This window comes from Suillus subalutaceus (genome assembly GCF_016647625.1).
Source record: "Suillus subalutaceus strain FC151 chromosome Unknown DFJ58scaffold_181, whole genome shotgun sequence".
NCBI lineage: Eukaryota > Fungi > Basidiomycota > Agaricomycetes > Boletales > Suillaceae > Suillus > Suillus subalutaceus.
In genome coordinates, this window is record NW_024540430.1 from 89,826 (window position 1) to 103,629 (window position 13,804).

Below are 13,804 nucleotides of genomic sequence, written 5' to 3' on the forward strand. Positions count from 1 at the left end.
GCTGTTCCAGTGGATCATCTATGTCCATAAAGCCCTGGTCAGCATCCATCCATTGGCCTGATATTTACAGTAAGCCCTCCCTCTTCCAATATAAAAATAATGGAGGCGCTACTCACCCTGAGCATTTAGTGGTATTAGTTGAAAAAGCTCATCATCTACTTCATCCACCATTGTGTTTGATAGATCCTCCATTGAATCTTGGTTGGTACTCCCATCTTCTGTATCCAACTCACGACATTTTCCTGCCTTGTACCACTTGCAGCTGGTGGCATTTCGAAGGTGAGCATTAAGGCCCTTTAGGAGTACTAAAAGATCGTGTACAACCAGATGCTGGGACATCTATAAGGCATTGAGGCCTCAGCCAACATACGCATGTGGGATACCATGTATTTTGAAATAGAACAGGGGGATTGACGTTGGTGGGACTTCTTCAGTTTTGATAAACCTTTAAGCTGTTGTCCAATACAAATGAGTTATATTTAGGTCGTACTTATTTCTGGCCCAAAGCTACGCCAAAGCATCATTGGAAATACAAATGTTCTAAACAAACTGCGTGATGCTTACAGACAACAAGGAAAACGTGATGCAAACAGACAACAGGCAATCAGGTAAAAAAGAGCAGGAAACAATGGGATAAGGCATATATGAATCAAATAAAGATAAAAGAAAGCGTCCAATACTCTCTACACAGTAGCCCCAATGACAATCACTAAGCGCAAAAGGAAGTCAACATGCAAAATCAGCCCGCCACTCGCTGCCACTGACACGGGCGGGTGCAACAAGCCTAACTCGATCGCGAGTCCGCATTCCTGAGCCCTTCAAAACTTTTGATGAGCTTGCTGGACCAAGCGCTCGCTCTTCATCAGGGGGGCAGGGCATGCGCGCAAATAAATTGGATGCAATGTTGGCATTTGCGCGCCCGATCTGGTGATGCATAATATTCATACGCATTGCAGGTAAGCGACATGAACTGGTGGCAACTCCTGGGGCGCCTGTCGCATTACGCCACTCTTCCGTCATGGGCACAGGCTTGCAGAGATCAGGATGATCTGTAGATAGAGAGTCGAGTGCACGCTGGATGATACGGATCATGCCTGCATGTGTGACTGCCTTCTCATAAAAGAGAAGATCCTGCATCTCTCTCAACATCGTTTTGATAGCCTCACAGGACCACTCTCTACCCAGCCGCCCTTCCAGAAGTCGGAAACCATCATGATTGCAGAAGAAGCGCTCCTTCCTTGCCGCCTCACGCCAGATTGCAACTTCCTCTGTCGCATTTTCTAGCCAGATCCCAAGGTAATGATCGGATTCTTCTGGGGTGTCTCTGCCTGGAAGTGGCTTCAAGACGTATGGTTCGTTGAACATGAAGGCAAGGCTGAGAATGACGTAGTAGTAACCTTCCAGGTCGTGTTGCCACAACGCGTGGAACAGGCGCTGCACCTGGTTTGTGAGCAAACATGGAATCCACAGCCATCCATGCTCGTGTACCCTGTCAATAATGTACCATTAGGAAGAGATAATGATAGTGGTTGATGCACTAACCGTCAGCTCATAAAGACCCCCACCGTTCTCATCACCATTAGCGAAATTCTGCAGGTCCTCTTCCACATTGGAAGCACCCCATGCCGACACCTTGATTTGAACGAACCCTTTGTCCTCTACCTGTACCTTCGCCACTTCAGGAAGTGCGCGTTTCTTTGAAGTGCTGGGTTCTGGATTTGCGATGCTACTGATCCCCCGCTTTCGCTGAACTTGAGCGACAGCCCCTGCGGGAAGCACACTGGAACCAGCATCAACTTGCTGACCTGCAGAACGAGTTTTAGCAGCTTTGCGTTTGCGAGGCTTGCGAGTTGTGGGCAAAGGGTGTGCAGGGGCGACTGGAATGGCCGGAGTGCTCTGTGTAAGCAGAGGTAGGGGAGACGGGATGGAGAAGTGGGTGAGGTGTGAAGGACAGCAGCGTCTTGAGGAGGTACGGATGACGGGGTGAGAGAAACTGGGTGTGGTGTGAGGGAGAGCAGCGTCTTGAGAAATCGGAGGCAAGGAAGGGCGTGTGTTGTCTTCAAAGATCTTGGGTGGGAGCGGTCCTCGTGAGGAAATGTCTTGAGGGGCCCAGGAAGCAAATGCGTGGTCGAATAGCAAGCCACGTCTGATATTGCTATTGTTTATGTGACCCCAGTCAGACTTGTCGGGATGGACAAGTCCCAAGTTCCACAGCAAGGTATCTGCTTGCATGAACGATAGAGGGAATAGCTCATCACTCTCAGAGCCATTGTCTGAGATGCGGTATGGTGAATAGGCTTGACCATGTGCTGTGCGATACATTCAGTAGCAGCTGAGACCAGTTATTGTTGATACTCACCCCGGATACAGTCCATGACACCCGTCAAAGCTTCATAGATGCATGAAAATTCATAGATTGGCGCACATAGAGGGTATAAGAAGTGTCGAGTAAGAATACGCTCCTGGTAAACTTTCCCGATCCATGCGTTCAAGTCCCTGATCATGCTCGGCAATCATGAGCTTTAAGACTGGATGTCAGGCTGTGACGAGCCAATGCGAGTGTTGGAACATTCCAGGAAAGCCGATTGTGCACGGTGCTCTGCCACGGTAGAGGCCTGGGCTTCCTTGTATTTCAAGGCAAGTGCCGGCAGGACAAATGCAGGGGGGACAAGCACAAGTCCCTCAAAGAGAGATCGAGTTACGCCCTGAACACCTTTCAATCGTAGATAGTTCAGGACCATGCCTTCTGTATGAGGCGTGCGAGATCCAACCAAGTATCTTTGACAACAAATCGACTCCATGTCAGCCATGCCCTTCAACCATTTCTGCAAGGCCTCGCCGTTCGGGCCCGTTTCTCAATGCTTGATTGATCCGATCTTTGGGTAATGTGACCCGACGGACAACAGTGCACGGCCATTGAGGTTGTTGCTGATGAATAATACCATATCGATCGGTACCTTCCCAAAGTGTTTGGTTTGGATGAAACAAATGTCGCTGTTAGGGTCGTGGACAATTGTGGGGTCGAATCCCAGTAGACCTGTACCAACAGTTGTCATGTTTGGAAAACACATAGATTTATGATTGTACACACCGCGATGGGCCAAAGATAAGTACAATACCAGCCTGAAGTATTCCTCACTATCTTCATGTATCCCTAATACGTCAAGACAAACAGATCCACCACGATCAAAAAATACGAAGGTAAACTGGGCACCAAGGAATTGCAAGACCAGGGCAAAAGTACGGGAATCCTGACTGGCGTACATTGTATTTGCCCGTTTCGCCACCTCATCATACCATAGCGGATTTTTGATGTCAACGCCACTCTTCTTCATCTCGCCAATGGTAGTGAGGTTACGCCAATCTTCAGGTAAGTCCAAATCAACGAGGATGATGTCGGGTTTGCGATCTTCAGCCGAGCCTGGAAGGACCTTCTGACAATACTCGGCGGACCACTTTCGATGGATATGAGACGGTCCGAGTAAGGTTAGCACCTCTTCTACCAATCGATTCAAAAAAAATGGCCATAAGATCTTCGGTACTTGGCCCGTTACTTGCGTGTGGCGTGGTGGGGTTGTGTAAGATCTGGACAGGCTATCGCTGGCGTCCAATGATCTATGTATCCGCGTAAGCTGACATGATGTATAATGGAATAGGGAACTCACTGTTCTGGTCGAGGAACCCTTTCACACGAAATATCTTCAGAATCTCCTTCACACAGCGGGGTCAGGTAGGGTCCTCCGGCCAAACAAGATTCTGAAAGAGTACTTCGTCGCGTCCCAGCTCCTGGATAATCCTGCGAGTGACGTCCTTCGCATCGCTTGCGGGCATCTCAAAGTAGCCCTTGTAAGCTTCCTCACTGTCCTTAATCTGACCCTTTGGCTGAAGGTCGGCCTTGAGTTTGCGGGCCTGCGCTACCACTTGGTTTTGGTACTCGTCGTTGTCGGTCTTGGCTATGATGCCTCGCGATTGGGACCTTATCCATCAAAAATTAGCCACAATCAATGGTATGACTCTCCTTGCTCACCGATTTATATGACCTTTGTTTCAGGTGGAAAAAGGGCACAAATGAAGACATTGTATGTCGCAGAAAGTGTTTGAATGGCAGGATGAGGACACAAGCAGAGTTGGTTGTCAAGATGTAGAATGCACAGTGGCGGGGCGCAGGGACAGGATTTACCGAAAGGTTTATCGATGGGATGACAAACAAACATGAGTACTATTGCAAGGGGATACCGCGATAGAAGCAGATACTTACGATTATTATTTTTTCAGAACTTGAATTCAAACACCAGTGCATTGGTGAGTAAGGAGCATTGCGACCGTCGCTCGATATCGAAGTCTTGTCATGACGCGACACATGGGTGAAGCCCATAAGGCGGAAGAACATGATTGGTGGAAAGCGCATGCCGGGCCCCTCCAATCACGGTCCGAACCCTAAATTATGGTCATTCTTTTCGACAGTTGTTCACATGCACGCACTTCATATGATGTGTTATCAAAAGGTGGAAAAACATGCAATGAATTTTGATTTAAATGACAATGCATTATCTTAGTTTTTTTCAATAATGAAGTATAAAGTCACCTTGAGTCATTTGTAACCGCCAGACAGGATAGGACAACTTGTGAAGTGATGGGAATGCGATGAACAACGGAGGTGATGGCATAAGCTTGATGATTTGTAATATCTGTGCAAAGTAAAGTTTTGGCGCTTAGCCTTACGCACAATTCAATTCAATGGAATTGTCTGGATCCAGCACAGGGCCCGTGCCCGTTCGCACCCTTACTTATTCTGCTAACAACCTCTTATGTTTATTGGAAGACAGCGCCAATGATCTTATGCAGATGTTGGAAAACAACATGCCTCTGACCCCCGCATTGCATGCCCTCCATGAATACATGTTTCTTCCACCGACATCCATCAAAGTAACTCTTGCTGCAGGAGGGGAGCCCCCCTGGGCCTGGGTTTGACCCCAATCTACCACGTGTTGCTAATGCTAATCCCGACGATTGTAACCGCGGTGGCACGTCGGTTATGAATACGTAGAGCTCGAGCTCTAGCTATGAAGGATGTTTTGCGCCCCGGAGAGGAAGAAGAGGAATGGGAGGCAGATGGAGAGGAAGTGGGGGCGGATCAGATGGGGGCGGAGGAAGTGGGGGAAGTGCATGAGCATGATGCTGGGACTCAGAGCAAGCCGTCAGTGGTCCTCAAACTCAACGATGAGGTGCATGGCATCGACGTCCCTTAGACGATCCTAGGATTTCTTGCAGCGATCAGGCTACCGCAATCATTGCTGAGCTCGCAGCCGCACATTGTCTCTCTTCTATTCACGATCCACTTCGATGGCTTCAAGATATTGGGAATTTTGTGCAAGTCCCATCTGTGGACGATGAATCTTTGTTATCACTGGTGGTGAGGTGTAGAGGAATGATGGGCAAGGACATTCGTATCAATTTCATGATCATGATTAATTTCATGACACTTGTTTGTAAGTGTCAGAGGTGCGCCATCTAGAATCTTCACTTAGCTCGATTAAATGACACATTTTGAAAGCATCCGCCTCAAGACAGGCTTACACCTGAAAGGGATTTATGAGAATGAAGTCAAAGACCGCCCTTCAGAGACGAAGGTCACTTATCGCACTTTTTTGGGAGTGGCATGCTACTGGTAGCAAGTTCATTGCCATCGCATGTGGTGGCTCCATATATGCTTTAGTACTCATCGCAGGCCTTGGTCTTAGAGTGTCCATCGCATCCATGGTTGGAACCACGCACTTACATCTAGCAGACATGCTACGATCACCTCCAAGGGGTAAGCGGACCTTTTGTCTTGGGCGATCAGACTACTAACCATGTATGTATAGATTCTCCTCAAAGAAAAGCTGATTCTTGAAACGCATTGTACCCACCATCGCACGCATGCGACTCTCCCATCCCTTCAGTATGACCTCAATGTTCTCTCGCGCTTTGATCGAGAGATTCTCCATCTCAAAGGATATCGACTGCACAGACTTCTCAGCATCTGATCGGTTTTTTGATGCCATTATCCAAAAGTGCATATGGCATATTCATATGCGATCTATTGACTAACACAGTCAAATTTTAGCGCATTCACACCACTCCGTAGAAGTGGACATGTTTGGCGCGCTTGCATTGCGCCTGTGCCAACTGATCTTCAAAGGCTGCCTTTACACACTGTCAATCACAGTGAGCTCTATGGTGTAGGTCGTCCTTATAGTCCACCATTATCCGACATCGAGGAGGACGAGATCGCGCATGTTGTCATTGACACAGCGTTTGATCCATCATCAGCTAAGAACAAGTGCTTCAAGCCTCTCGCGACAAGGTCCTGAACACTAGCTGGAGTGCGGCGGAGAGGTTACGAGCAGAGGCGGGTGAAAGGGTGAAAAGCCTGGAAGACTTACGCAACAAGGTGGGTGTGCAAGTTCCGATGCCAATTGTACTTATCTTGTCAACAGCTCAAAACTTTCTATCGCAATGGCGTCAAGAAATTGACCTGGTGCATACTTACTAATCTCAATGCAGATCATGCCAAAGGTACGTATCTGGCTCTCCCCACACTGCTCTTGCACACTGAACTCTGGTCAGTCACCACCTAGATCTTCGAAACAAGGATGGGTCGTGATGGCGTTTGTATCTACTGCACTTTCCCACCCACATACGCGCTTCTCTGGAAGTCAATTTACTGGCTGCACTCGGAAATGCAGACTTGCTTGAGATATGGATTCGCGCTTGCCTGGAGGTAGACCTTTCCAGGCTATGCACCTCTCTTGTACAATCGCCATTGTACATCGGTAAGCTAGCGGCCATGGACTATCAGTATTTTGTTGTTATATAATTACTAGGGCTTACGCTCCAACAGACGTTCAACCTTGGCTGCTAGAGAAGGAAGGAATGCGCACAAACCATGGTCAAGTTATTCCCTACATATCCCAGGACTTACAACAGCACAGACTCGTATACGGAACAATCTCAAAGGTGTACGGGGAGTTATTTGAGTGGGTAAGACAGTTGGTAAGTTCGGTGAAATCTGCGTAGCATCCAAGCGCTAAATTGTTTCAATGGTAGATGGAGAATTACCTACAAGAAGAGTTCGAAATGCTGATGGAGGTCGCCTCAGTTTTGCCTGGCAACGCTCTTCCCCCCGTTGTTCCTTTCATTTCTCTAGTGATCAACATCAATGTTCGCACCAAAGCTCATAGAGACAGCGGTGATCGTCATCTATGTTTGGTGATACCTATTGGACACTTTGAGGGGGGGGCCTTGTGCTTGTTGGAGAATGGGCTAGTTCTGGAGTTGCGCAATGGTGACATAGCTATCTTCAGATCTAGTGAGGTAACCCATTTCAACCTAGACTACAGGGGGGGAGGGCGTCCTTGGTTTTCCAGACTGACAAGGAGTTTGCATCATGGATTAGGAATCAAAATGGATGGGTAGACAACAATACTATGCATTCTTTTGTATAACTTACACTAGAATTGCAATGCACCAGATTCTGTAGACCTTTTGTTACGTTACATGCATGGTCTCATATAAGCAGGTTACATTTTTACACGAACCACTTTTCTCACTACTACCCTATCATCACTATGCGAGTGAAAGGCAAAGGCAAAAGACCGCCTTCCCCTACTTCCTCAGCTCCTCCTGCTAGTAATAAAGGCAAGACAAAAGCAAGCAAAGTTATAACTGATGACCAGTATGACGAATTCCTGAAGTTTCAAGCTCAAAAAAGAAGGAAGCTGAACTCAATCATCGCAAAGGTTAGTGATGCTTTTCACTAATGTAATGATATTCAAATGCTAACTAATAGAGCATTGAATTAGGTTTGAGGAAGAATGTTGACGCCATGCTAGATGAAGAAGAGAGTAATACTGAGCATGAGATTACGGAGCATAACAAGAGGAAAAAAGGTGCGTAATCAACAAGATTTTGTGTGTATGATAACATCACCCATGATATAGTGAGCAAGAAGGCAAAACCTATGGACACAGATGAAGAAGTAGAAGACGATGCCAATCCTGATGATATTTTGCCTCACTTGGACCCTAAGAAAAAGAATACGCCCATAGCCAGTGAAGGTAAGTTATCATTGACATATCAGCTAGTATATTTGAACAATCATGTGTTTTAGATTCAGATCATTCGCGTCACCCAGAGGCAGATTCAGCAATAGACAGACGTAGCTGGAGAGCAGTCTGTGGTTAAGAAGAGAGGCAATGGTGTACGTCTGCTATACTTAATTGACTTCATAGCTAACTAATATTACATCTAGCTAATAGAAGTCAAGGATGAGTCGCAAGATGAAATGGCTGTCAGGCGTCGCAGAAGGGGGGCCAATAAAGGTGAAGTCAGACCACCTACTACCCTTGCATCTTTAAAAAAAGATGGATGCGGACCTTTGGTGGATCTTGCTCATCAACTGCTGAGAGTAAAAATTGCCCTGGAGAACGCCTTTCCTGGTCCTTCTGTAGATGTCCAGGACGCCTTTGCCTGGAACTGTATCAAGGAGGCTGGTAAAGAATCAGGCTCCCCAATGAAGGTTATGTTTGATCGCATTAGTGAAGATGATACACTCAAAGGCAGGGCATTGGCATATGTAAGTTCACTAATTTTTTATGAATACTTACTGACGCTGTTCTTAGGTATGGTCAGGTGCATCTCAGTTAAGGGGGGAGTTGGCTAGGAAGGCTAGAGAGAATGTGATTTTCATGTTGCAGCATTTACGTCCCAAGGAAATAGGTGATGTCTTTTCAGGTTATATATTTTTAAATCTAATCTCAACATTGTCTTCCTTCCTCAGCCGACATAGCTAATTGGGTTATATCTACAAGAAAGGAGCCGTTCCTTAGTGGTGAGATGGACATTAAAGTACGCCATCTACTTCTTACCTTTGTATATGTATACTGACTAGACGTGTATTCAGGCCAAGACCTTCAACAAGAACCTTCCTTTCCGCACACACCTCATCAAGCAACTTCTCATGGGCCAATTTTTTCAGGGCGCTGGTGCTGAAGGATTGCTTTACAAGGAAGAATTTCAAAAGCTTCCTGATAATCTTATTGCGCTTTTGGCAGCTTCAGTAAGTTTTATTATTCAATAATATTTCATACTAACCTTAACGCATCTTCAGATAGAGTGTGCATACAAAGGCATGCTCACAGGTACACCAGTTGTAGTAGAGTTCAAGGAACCAGTGTTTCAACCAAGGTGCATATATATTTTACTTTTTTGGATATTTTTTGGTTATATTACTGAACGTCATACATAGACATCAGTACTACTTGTCTAAACTCACTGAGTATAGCCTTAAGACTCCAGGCTATATGAAGAAATTGAGAGATGATCTGTGGACTGATATTGGGTACGTGTTTTGCGGTTTTAAAATCATATGATCTTGTTACTAACACTATGATAGAGAGGCTTGTCGTTTCCAGCTTAGAGAAGAGGGAGGCGACAGTGATGAATCTGATGTTGATTTTGATGCAATGGAGGAGTATGCTAGGCCAATGTCTGGTGTAGCAAATGTTGATGATGCTGTCGTCAACTGATATACTAGATTTTGTAAAATAAATATTTGACAAATGTATCATCTGGATGACGCAATGAATTGATTGAGATATGGAGCTATATAGAAATGTCATAGGTCTGTATAACATCATATATCAAGAGGATACAGAAGATATAAGGGTCAATGTAGCCTGGTATAGATGGTTATAGTCATACAAATGATCCTATTATGATGAATATAATTTTTTAGACAGACTATATGGTGCTATACCCCACTATAACGTGCTCTACAGGCCTATATAATTGGGGACTTAGCTATGGGGCTATAGGTCCCATATGGTCTATGGGGGGCTATAGGGCACTATACTGGGCTATATAGAGTTAGCATATTTTCCTGATGCGGAGAACCAGAATATGAGATATCCGAAATCCTAGACTTGAAGCTAGACCATTGTAGACGTCAATGCCAACTCTTATACCTCATCCCATGGTCCGGATATGAAGGAACGGACGAAGAGACTTCATGGTTACTAGCCACGGAACTCGGAAACGCGTCCAATCTAGTCTCGGCTTTCCACACCGCATATCCAGACAAACCCGGTCCTATTGCTATACAATGAATACAAAACGGATATACAAGTACATTAGTAGCAGAGAAAGCGGATCCAGAAATCCTTAGCCATCCATCTCCATGTCCCCAGCGGATCCGGATTCATCAGCGTCCTTCTCAGTGACCTTGGATTGGGCTGCCTCGGTGATCCGAATTCCATTCCGGATCCCCTCAAGAAGGATGTTCTGGAACTCCCTCTGCTGCTCCAAAATGCCTCCAAGTTAGTATTCATCCTCTCCATAGCAGCCCTACTCCCTTCCGCCGCTCCGATGCTCTGCTGGAGTAATCCGTTGGTCTGGACCAGCTCCGCTACAATGTTGTTAGCAGCAGCAACCCAGGCCTGATCATCATACTCCACTTCCACCTCATCCGCTACTGCCATCTTCATATCCGGATCCGGAGTCGGACTCTGCTGGCGCTTCTTACCCTTGCCTCTCGGAGATGGGTTCTCAGCAGCGCGTTGCCTCTTCTTAGACTTGGAATCCTTGACAAGTCCAGGCCTTCCAGGGCAGGTAACCTTATCCTTCTGGCACAGATTGCAAGCCTTGATCTATCCGAATGTTAAGAGTCACGGATCCGAAAAATCAAGGACGACTCACCAAGGAATTGCTATCGGCATCGGACCATAGACAGATCCGATTCTTCTTAGCGCAACGAGTACAAGACCCATCCTTATCCACTGAAATAGCGCGAGTCTACGAATCCGATAAGGAATGGATCCGATAAGCCACGGATCCGATGGTACAAATCATAACTCACCATTTCCGCTACAATAGCCCTGCGCCTAGTCCTCCTCCACTTCCCTTCGGATCTCGGCCTGTTCAATCTTCCTAATCCCATCCAAGTGTTTCCGTTCTGCCTCCTCCTCTTGTTGCTTCTGCTTTTCAGCCTCTTCCTCCTTCCGAACCTCATCCTCAGCAGCAGCCAGCGCGGCCTGTACATCCGCCAGAGTCTGCCTAGCGGTCTTCTTAGAGCCGGATCCGTTATCAGCCATGTTTGAGTTAAGCTAGTGGTAGGGAAAAAGTGGGGAAAGGAAGGAACACCTGCAATGCTTTGGCATCCATATATCTGTCGAAAATCTGAACTCAGCAACTTCTCCCATCAACTTCTCTTTTGTCTCGCACTCATACCATCCGTTCCAGATCGCTGATTCTCATGCCTCTAGGGATCGGCCCTAAGGGGGGGATACTGTCATATACCATATTCCCGGGTACAGATCCGAAGATCCGGATCTCAGATCCGATCCAGATCCGATGGACATATCCGTCGTCTGGTCCACAGATCCAATCTAATCCTTGTTTCATGTCCTGTTCATATAACTCTAACTATCGTTCATCTCCTTTCGGCATTCCTGTACACCGGTATACCGGTTATCCTTTACTTCCGTTATGCTTACTGATCCGCTACACTTACTGATCCGCTTTAGCTTAGACTTCATTCCCGGTTATGATACGTTATCCGTCCGACTTACCAATATGCTGTACACATACTTTGCTTATACTTCGTACATAGCCTCGCATCCTTGCTTATTGATCATTCCGTTAGTTATCCGTAGTATATAAACCCTTGTACATGCGCTGTAGCAGATCAGTTCGAATATCATCTTAGATTGCACTCATTCTGTCTGGACTCCAAGTCCCTCCGTTATCCATCCGGACTTGAGTACAATACTCTTGTCTACTCCGAGACTTAGGATTGATTCCTATAGTCTATATATCCGTCTCTGTCTCGGACAGTCCTCGCCTGCTAGTTTCTAGTTCGGATCCGATCCGGATTAGCCGTTACTATATACGTTCAATATCCGGAAGCCATAACGGATCCGTTACGAGACTTATCTGTCTCAATATACGCGATACTCTAGTACTCTGAAATAAGGGGCAAGACTCGGGAAAGGGGCACAGTGCACGAGCTGAGGCCGAAGCCCTTCGGATCCGATACTACTTGAGTTCGGTCTTAACATTATGCCACCATGAATATTCTGGAATGTTCTTTTGCACCTGCTAGAACATTCTGCTCCAGTTTTGGAATATTCTTCTCACATTCTGAAGTCATTACATCACCTTTTTACTTACATAATATTCCCACACAAAATGTATATAAGGAGAGCCCATTCTCCCCCCAAAAAAATAGATCTCCCACTTGTTGCATTCAAGAACCTCCCACTTGAGCAAATTGACTCTCACCTAAGAAGCTTCAGTCTGAACAAATTGCTGCTTACAAAGCCCATTTCCTTTGTAAGAACTGTCCAGACAAGTGCAGGGAAAGTGTTTCCCTTGAGATTACGTAAGTTTCTCGCGATAGAAACCCAGTTTTGTGAGACCAGTGTTCTCACCACGTAGTGTTTACTGACCAACACGAGCTTTGGTCACCATTGTTATTTGTGAGACCAGCGTTCTCACCAGGTATTTGTATACTGACCAACACGAGCTTTGGTCATTGTTGTTATTTGTCATTGTTTTCTATTTGTCATTTGTTGTTATTTGTGAGACCAGCGTTCTCACCAGGTATTTGTATATTGACCAACACGAGCTTTGGTCCACGTAGTCACATTTGAGACCAGCTTCTCAACAGTTAACCGTATATTCAGGAAACCAGTTCAAGTGTCTAGATGGTATATCCTAGACAATCCCATAGTTTCAATCAGAGATAATAAAGCTCTGGCTAATTAATCTAACTGATTGGTTTAGCAAGCCTCCCAAAACTCACACGTTATCTACCACGAAAGAAGAAAAGTCGTAGACCATGTTAATGAGGAATGGCAAGAAGTCTTATCCAGTGTAATTGTGGTGTCATTACATTCTTACACGTATTTATATAAGACCCTCGGTTATTAAGACACCAGCACGTGCGATGATATTGTTATCCGACGTGATTCTTTTAAACTCCCCACCGTGCAGCTGTGCTAGAAAAGAGTGCCGAATGGCTGTCCAAGGTGAGCAGGCAATCTCAACGCTCGCGCCACAGCCATCAGCCAGCTCCGTGTCTACAGGAGGCAATGTATTATCCAATGTCGGAGACCCCGGCTTAGACCAATCTTCCATGGTCTGTGTATCGTTTGCAAAGTCAGGCAGTTTGAGATTATAACGATTCATGGATGGATGTCTGCCAAGTAGGCCTTGCTGGCCAGAATTGAGTCAGCTTGCTTTGGTTTGTTGTGCACAGTCTCCATCTCAGTTGCCACCAAAATGGCTGACAGAATCTTAGTGTAACTTGTAGCATTATCATGTATGCCTCCAAGTGTTTGATTGTTTAAAATAAAAAGGAGGTTGAGAAAACTACTACCTGCATCTTCCCAGCTGAAATTTGTCATTGTTTCTGCAGGACAGAGCAAGGTGAAAGTTGGCAACACCAAACCCTAGTGCGGAATCACAAATCAAAACTTGTGTGTCGGAAATGCCCGGACAAGGACCCCGTAAGAACATAATGAGAGATTTGCAGCGCTTGATTATAACATTGAGTCTGCGTTGTCACTGGTCAGTGTTTGTCCATGCTGCTGCACACTGTTTCAGATGATTTAAAAGCTCAAATACCTGTTCTATGTCGACGTGGGCACTCTGTCAAGCATATCTGCCATCTACTTGGAGTAAAAAAGACTATTGTATACAAAGTGTACAGCTCTTTCCTGCAACTTGGAGTATCCACAAGCCAGCAAGAATACGGGCCGCG

The 13,804-nt window shown here is 45.9% G+C and overlaps 2 protein-coding genes across 2 annotated transcripts; one reads left to right on the plus strand and one right to left on the minus strand.

The window, feature by feature from the left end:
- Nucleotides 1–3,726: 3,726 nt before the first annotated feature.
- DFJ58DRAFT_846660 (uncharacterized protein) lies at nucleotides 3,727–4,390 on the minus strand (the record flags this gene model as incomplete). Its single annotated transcript, XM_041393336.1, has 3 exons — nucleotides 3,727–3,976; nucleotides 4,041–4,219; nucleotides 4,259–4,390. 3 exons carry the CDS (start codon nucleotides 4,388–4,390, stop codon nucleotides 3,727–3,729), a joined length of 561 nt encoding a protein of 186 aa, XP_041237416.1.
- A 673-nt stretch (nucleotides 4,391–5,063) lies between these two features.
- On the plus strand, nucleotides 5,064–9,569 carry DFJ58DRAFT_846661 (uncharacterized protein; the record flags this gene model as incomplete). Its single annotated transcript, XM_041393337.1, has 21 exons — nucleotides 5,064–5,197; nucleotides 5,272–5,489; nucleotides 5,572–5,630; nucleotides 5,742–5,812; nucleotides 6,107–6,207; nucleotides 6,318–6,433; nucleotides 6,480–6,558; nucleotides 6,729–6,815; nucleotides 6,884–7,035; nucleotides 7,090–7,351; nucleotides 7,624–7,781; nucleotides 7,832–7,931; nucleotides 7,983–8,099; nucleotides 8,153–8,214; nucleotides 8,294–8,617; nucleotides 8,664–8,760; nucleotides 8,822–8,889; nucleotides 8,945–9,100; nucleotides 9,152–9,228; nucleotides 9,290–9,382; nucleotides 9,437–9,569. The coding sequence occupies 21 exons, from the start codon at nucleotides 5,064–5,066 to the stop codon at nucleotides 9,567–9,569; spliced, it is 2,664 nt and encodes an 887-aa protein (XP_041237417.1).
- Between the last annotated feature and the right edge of the window lie 4,235 nt (nucleotides 9,570–13,804).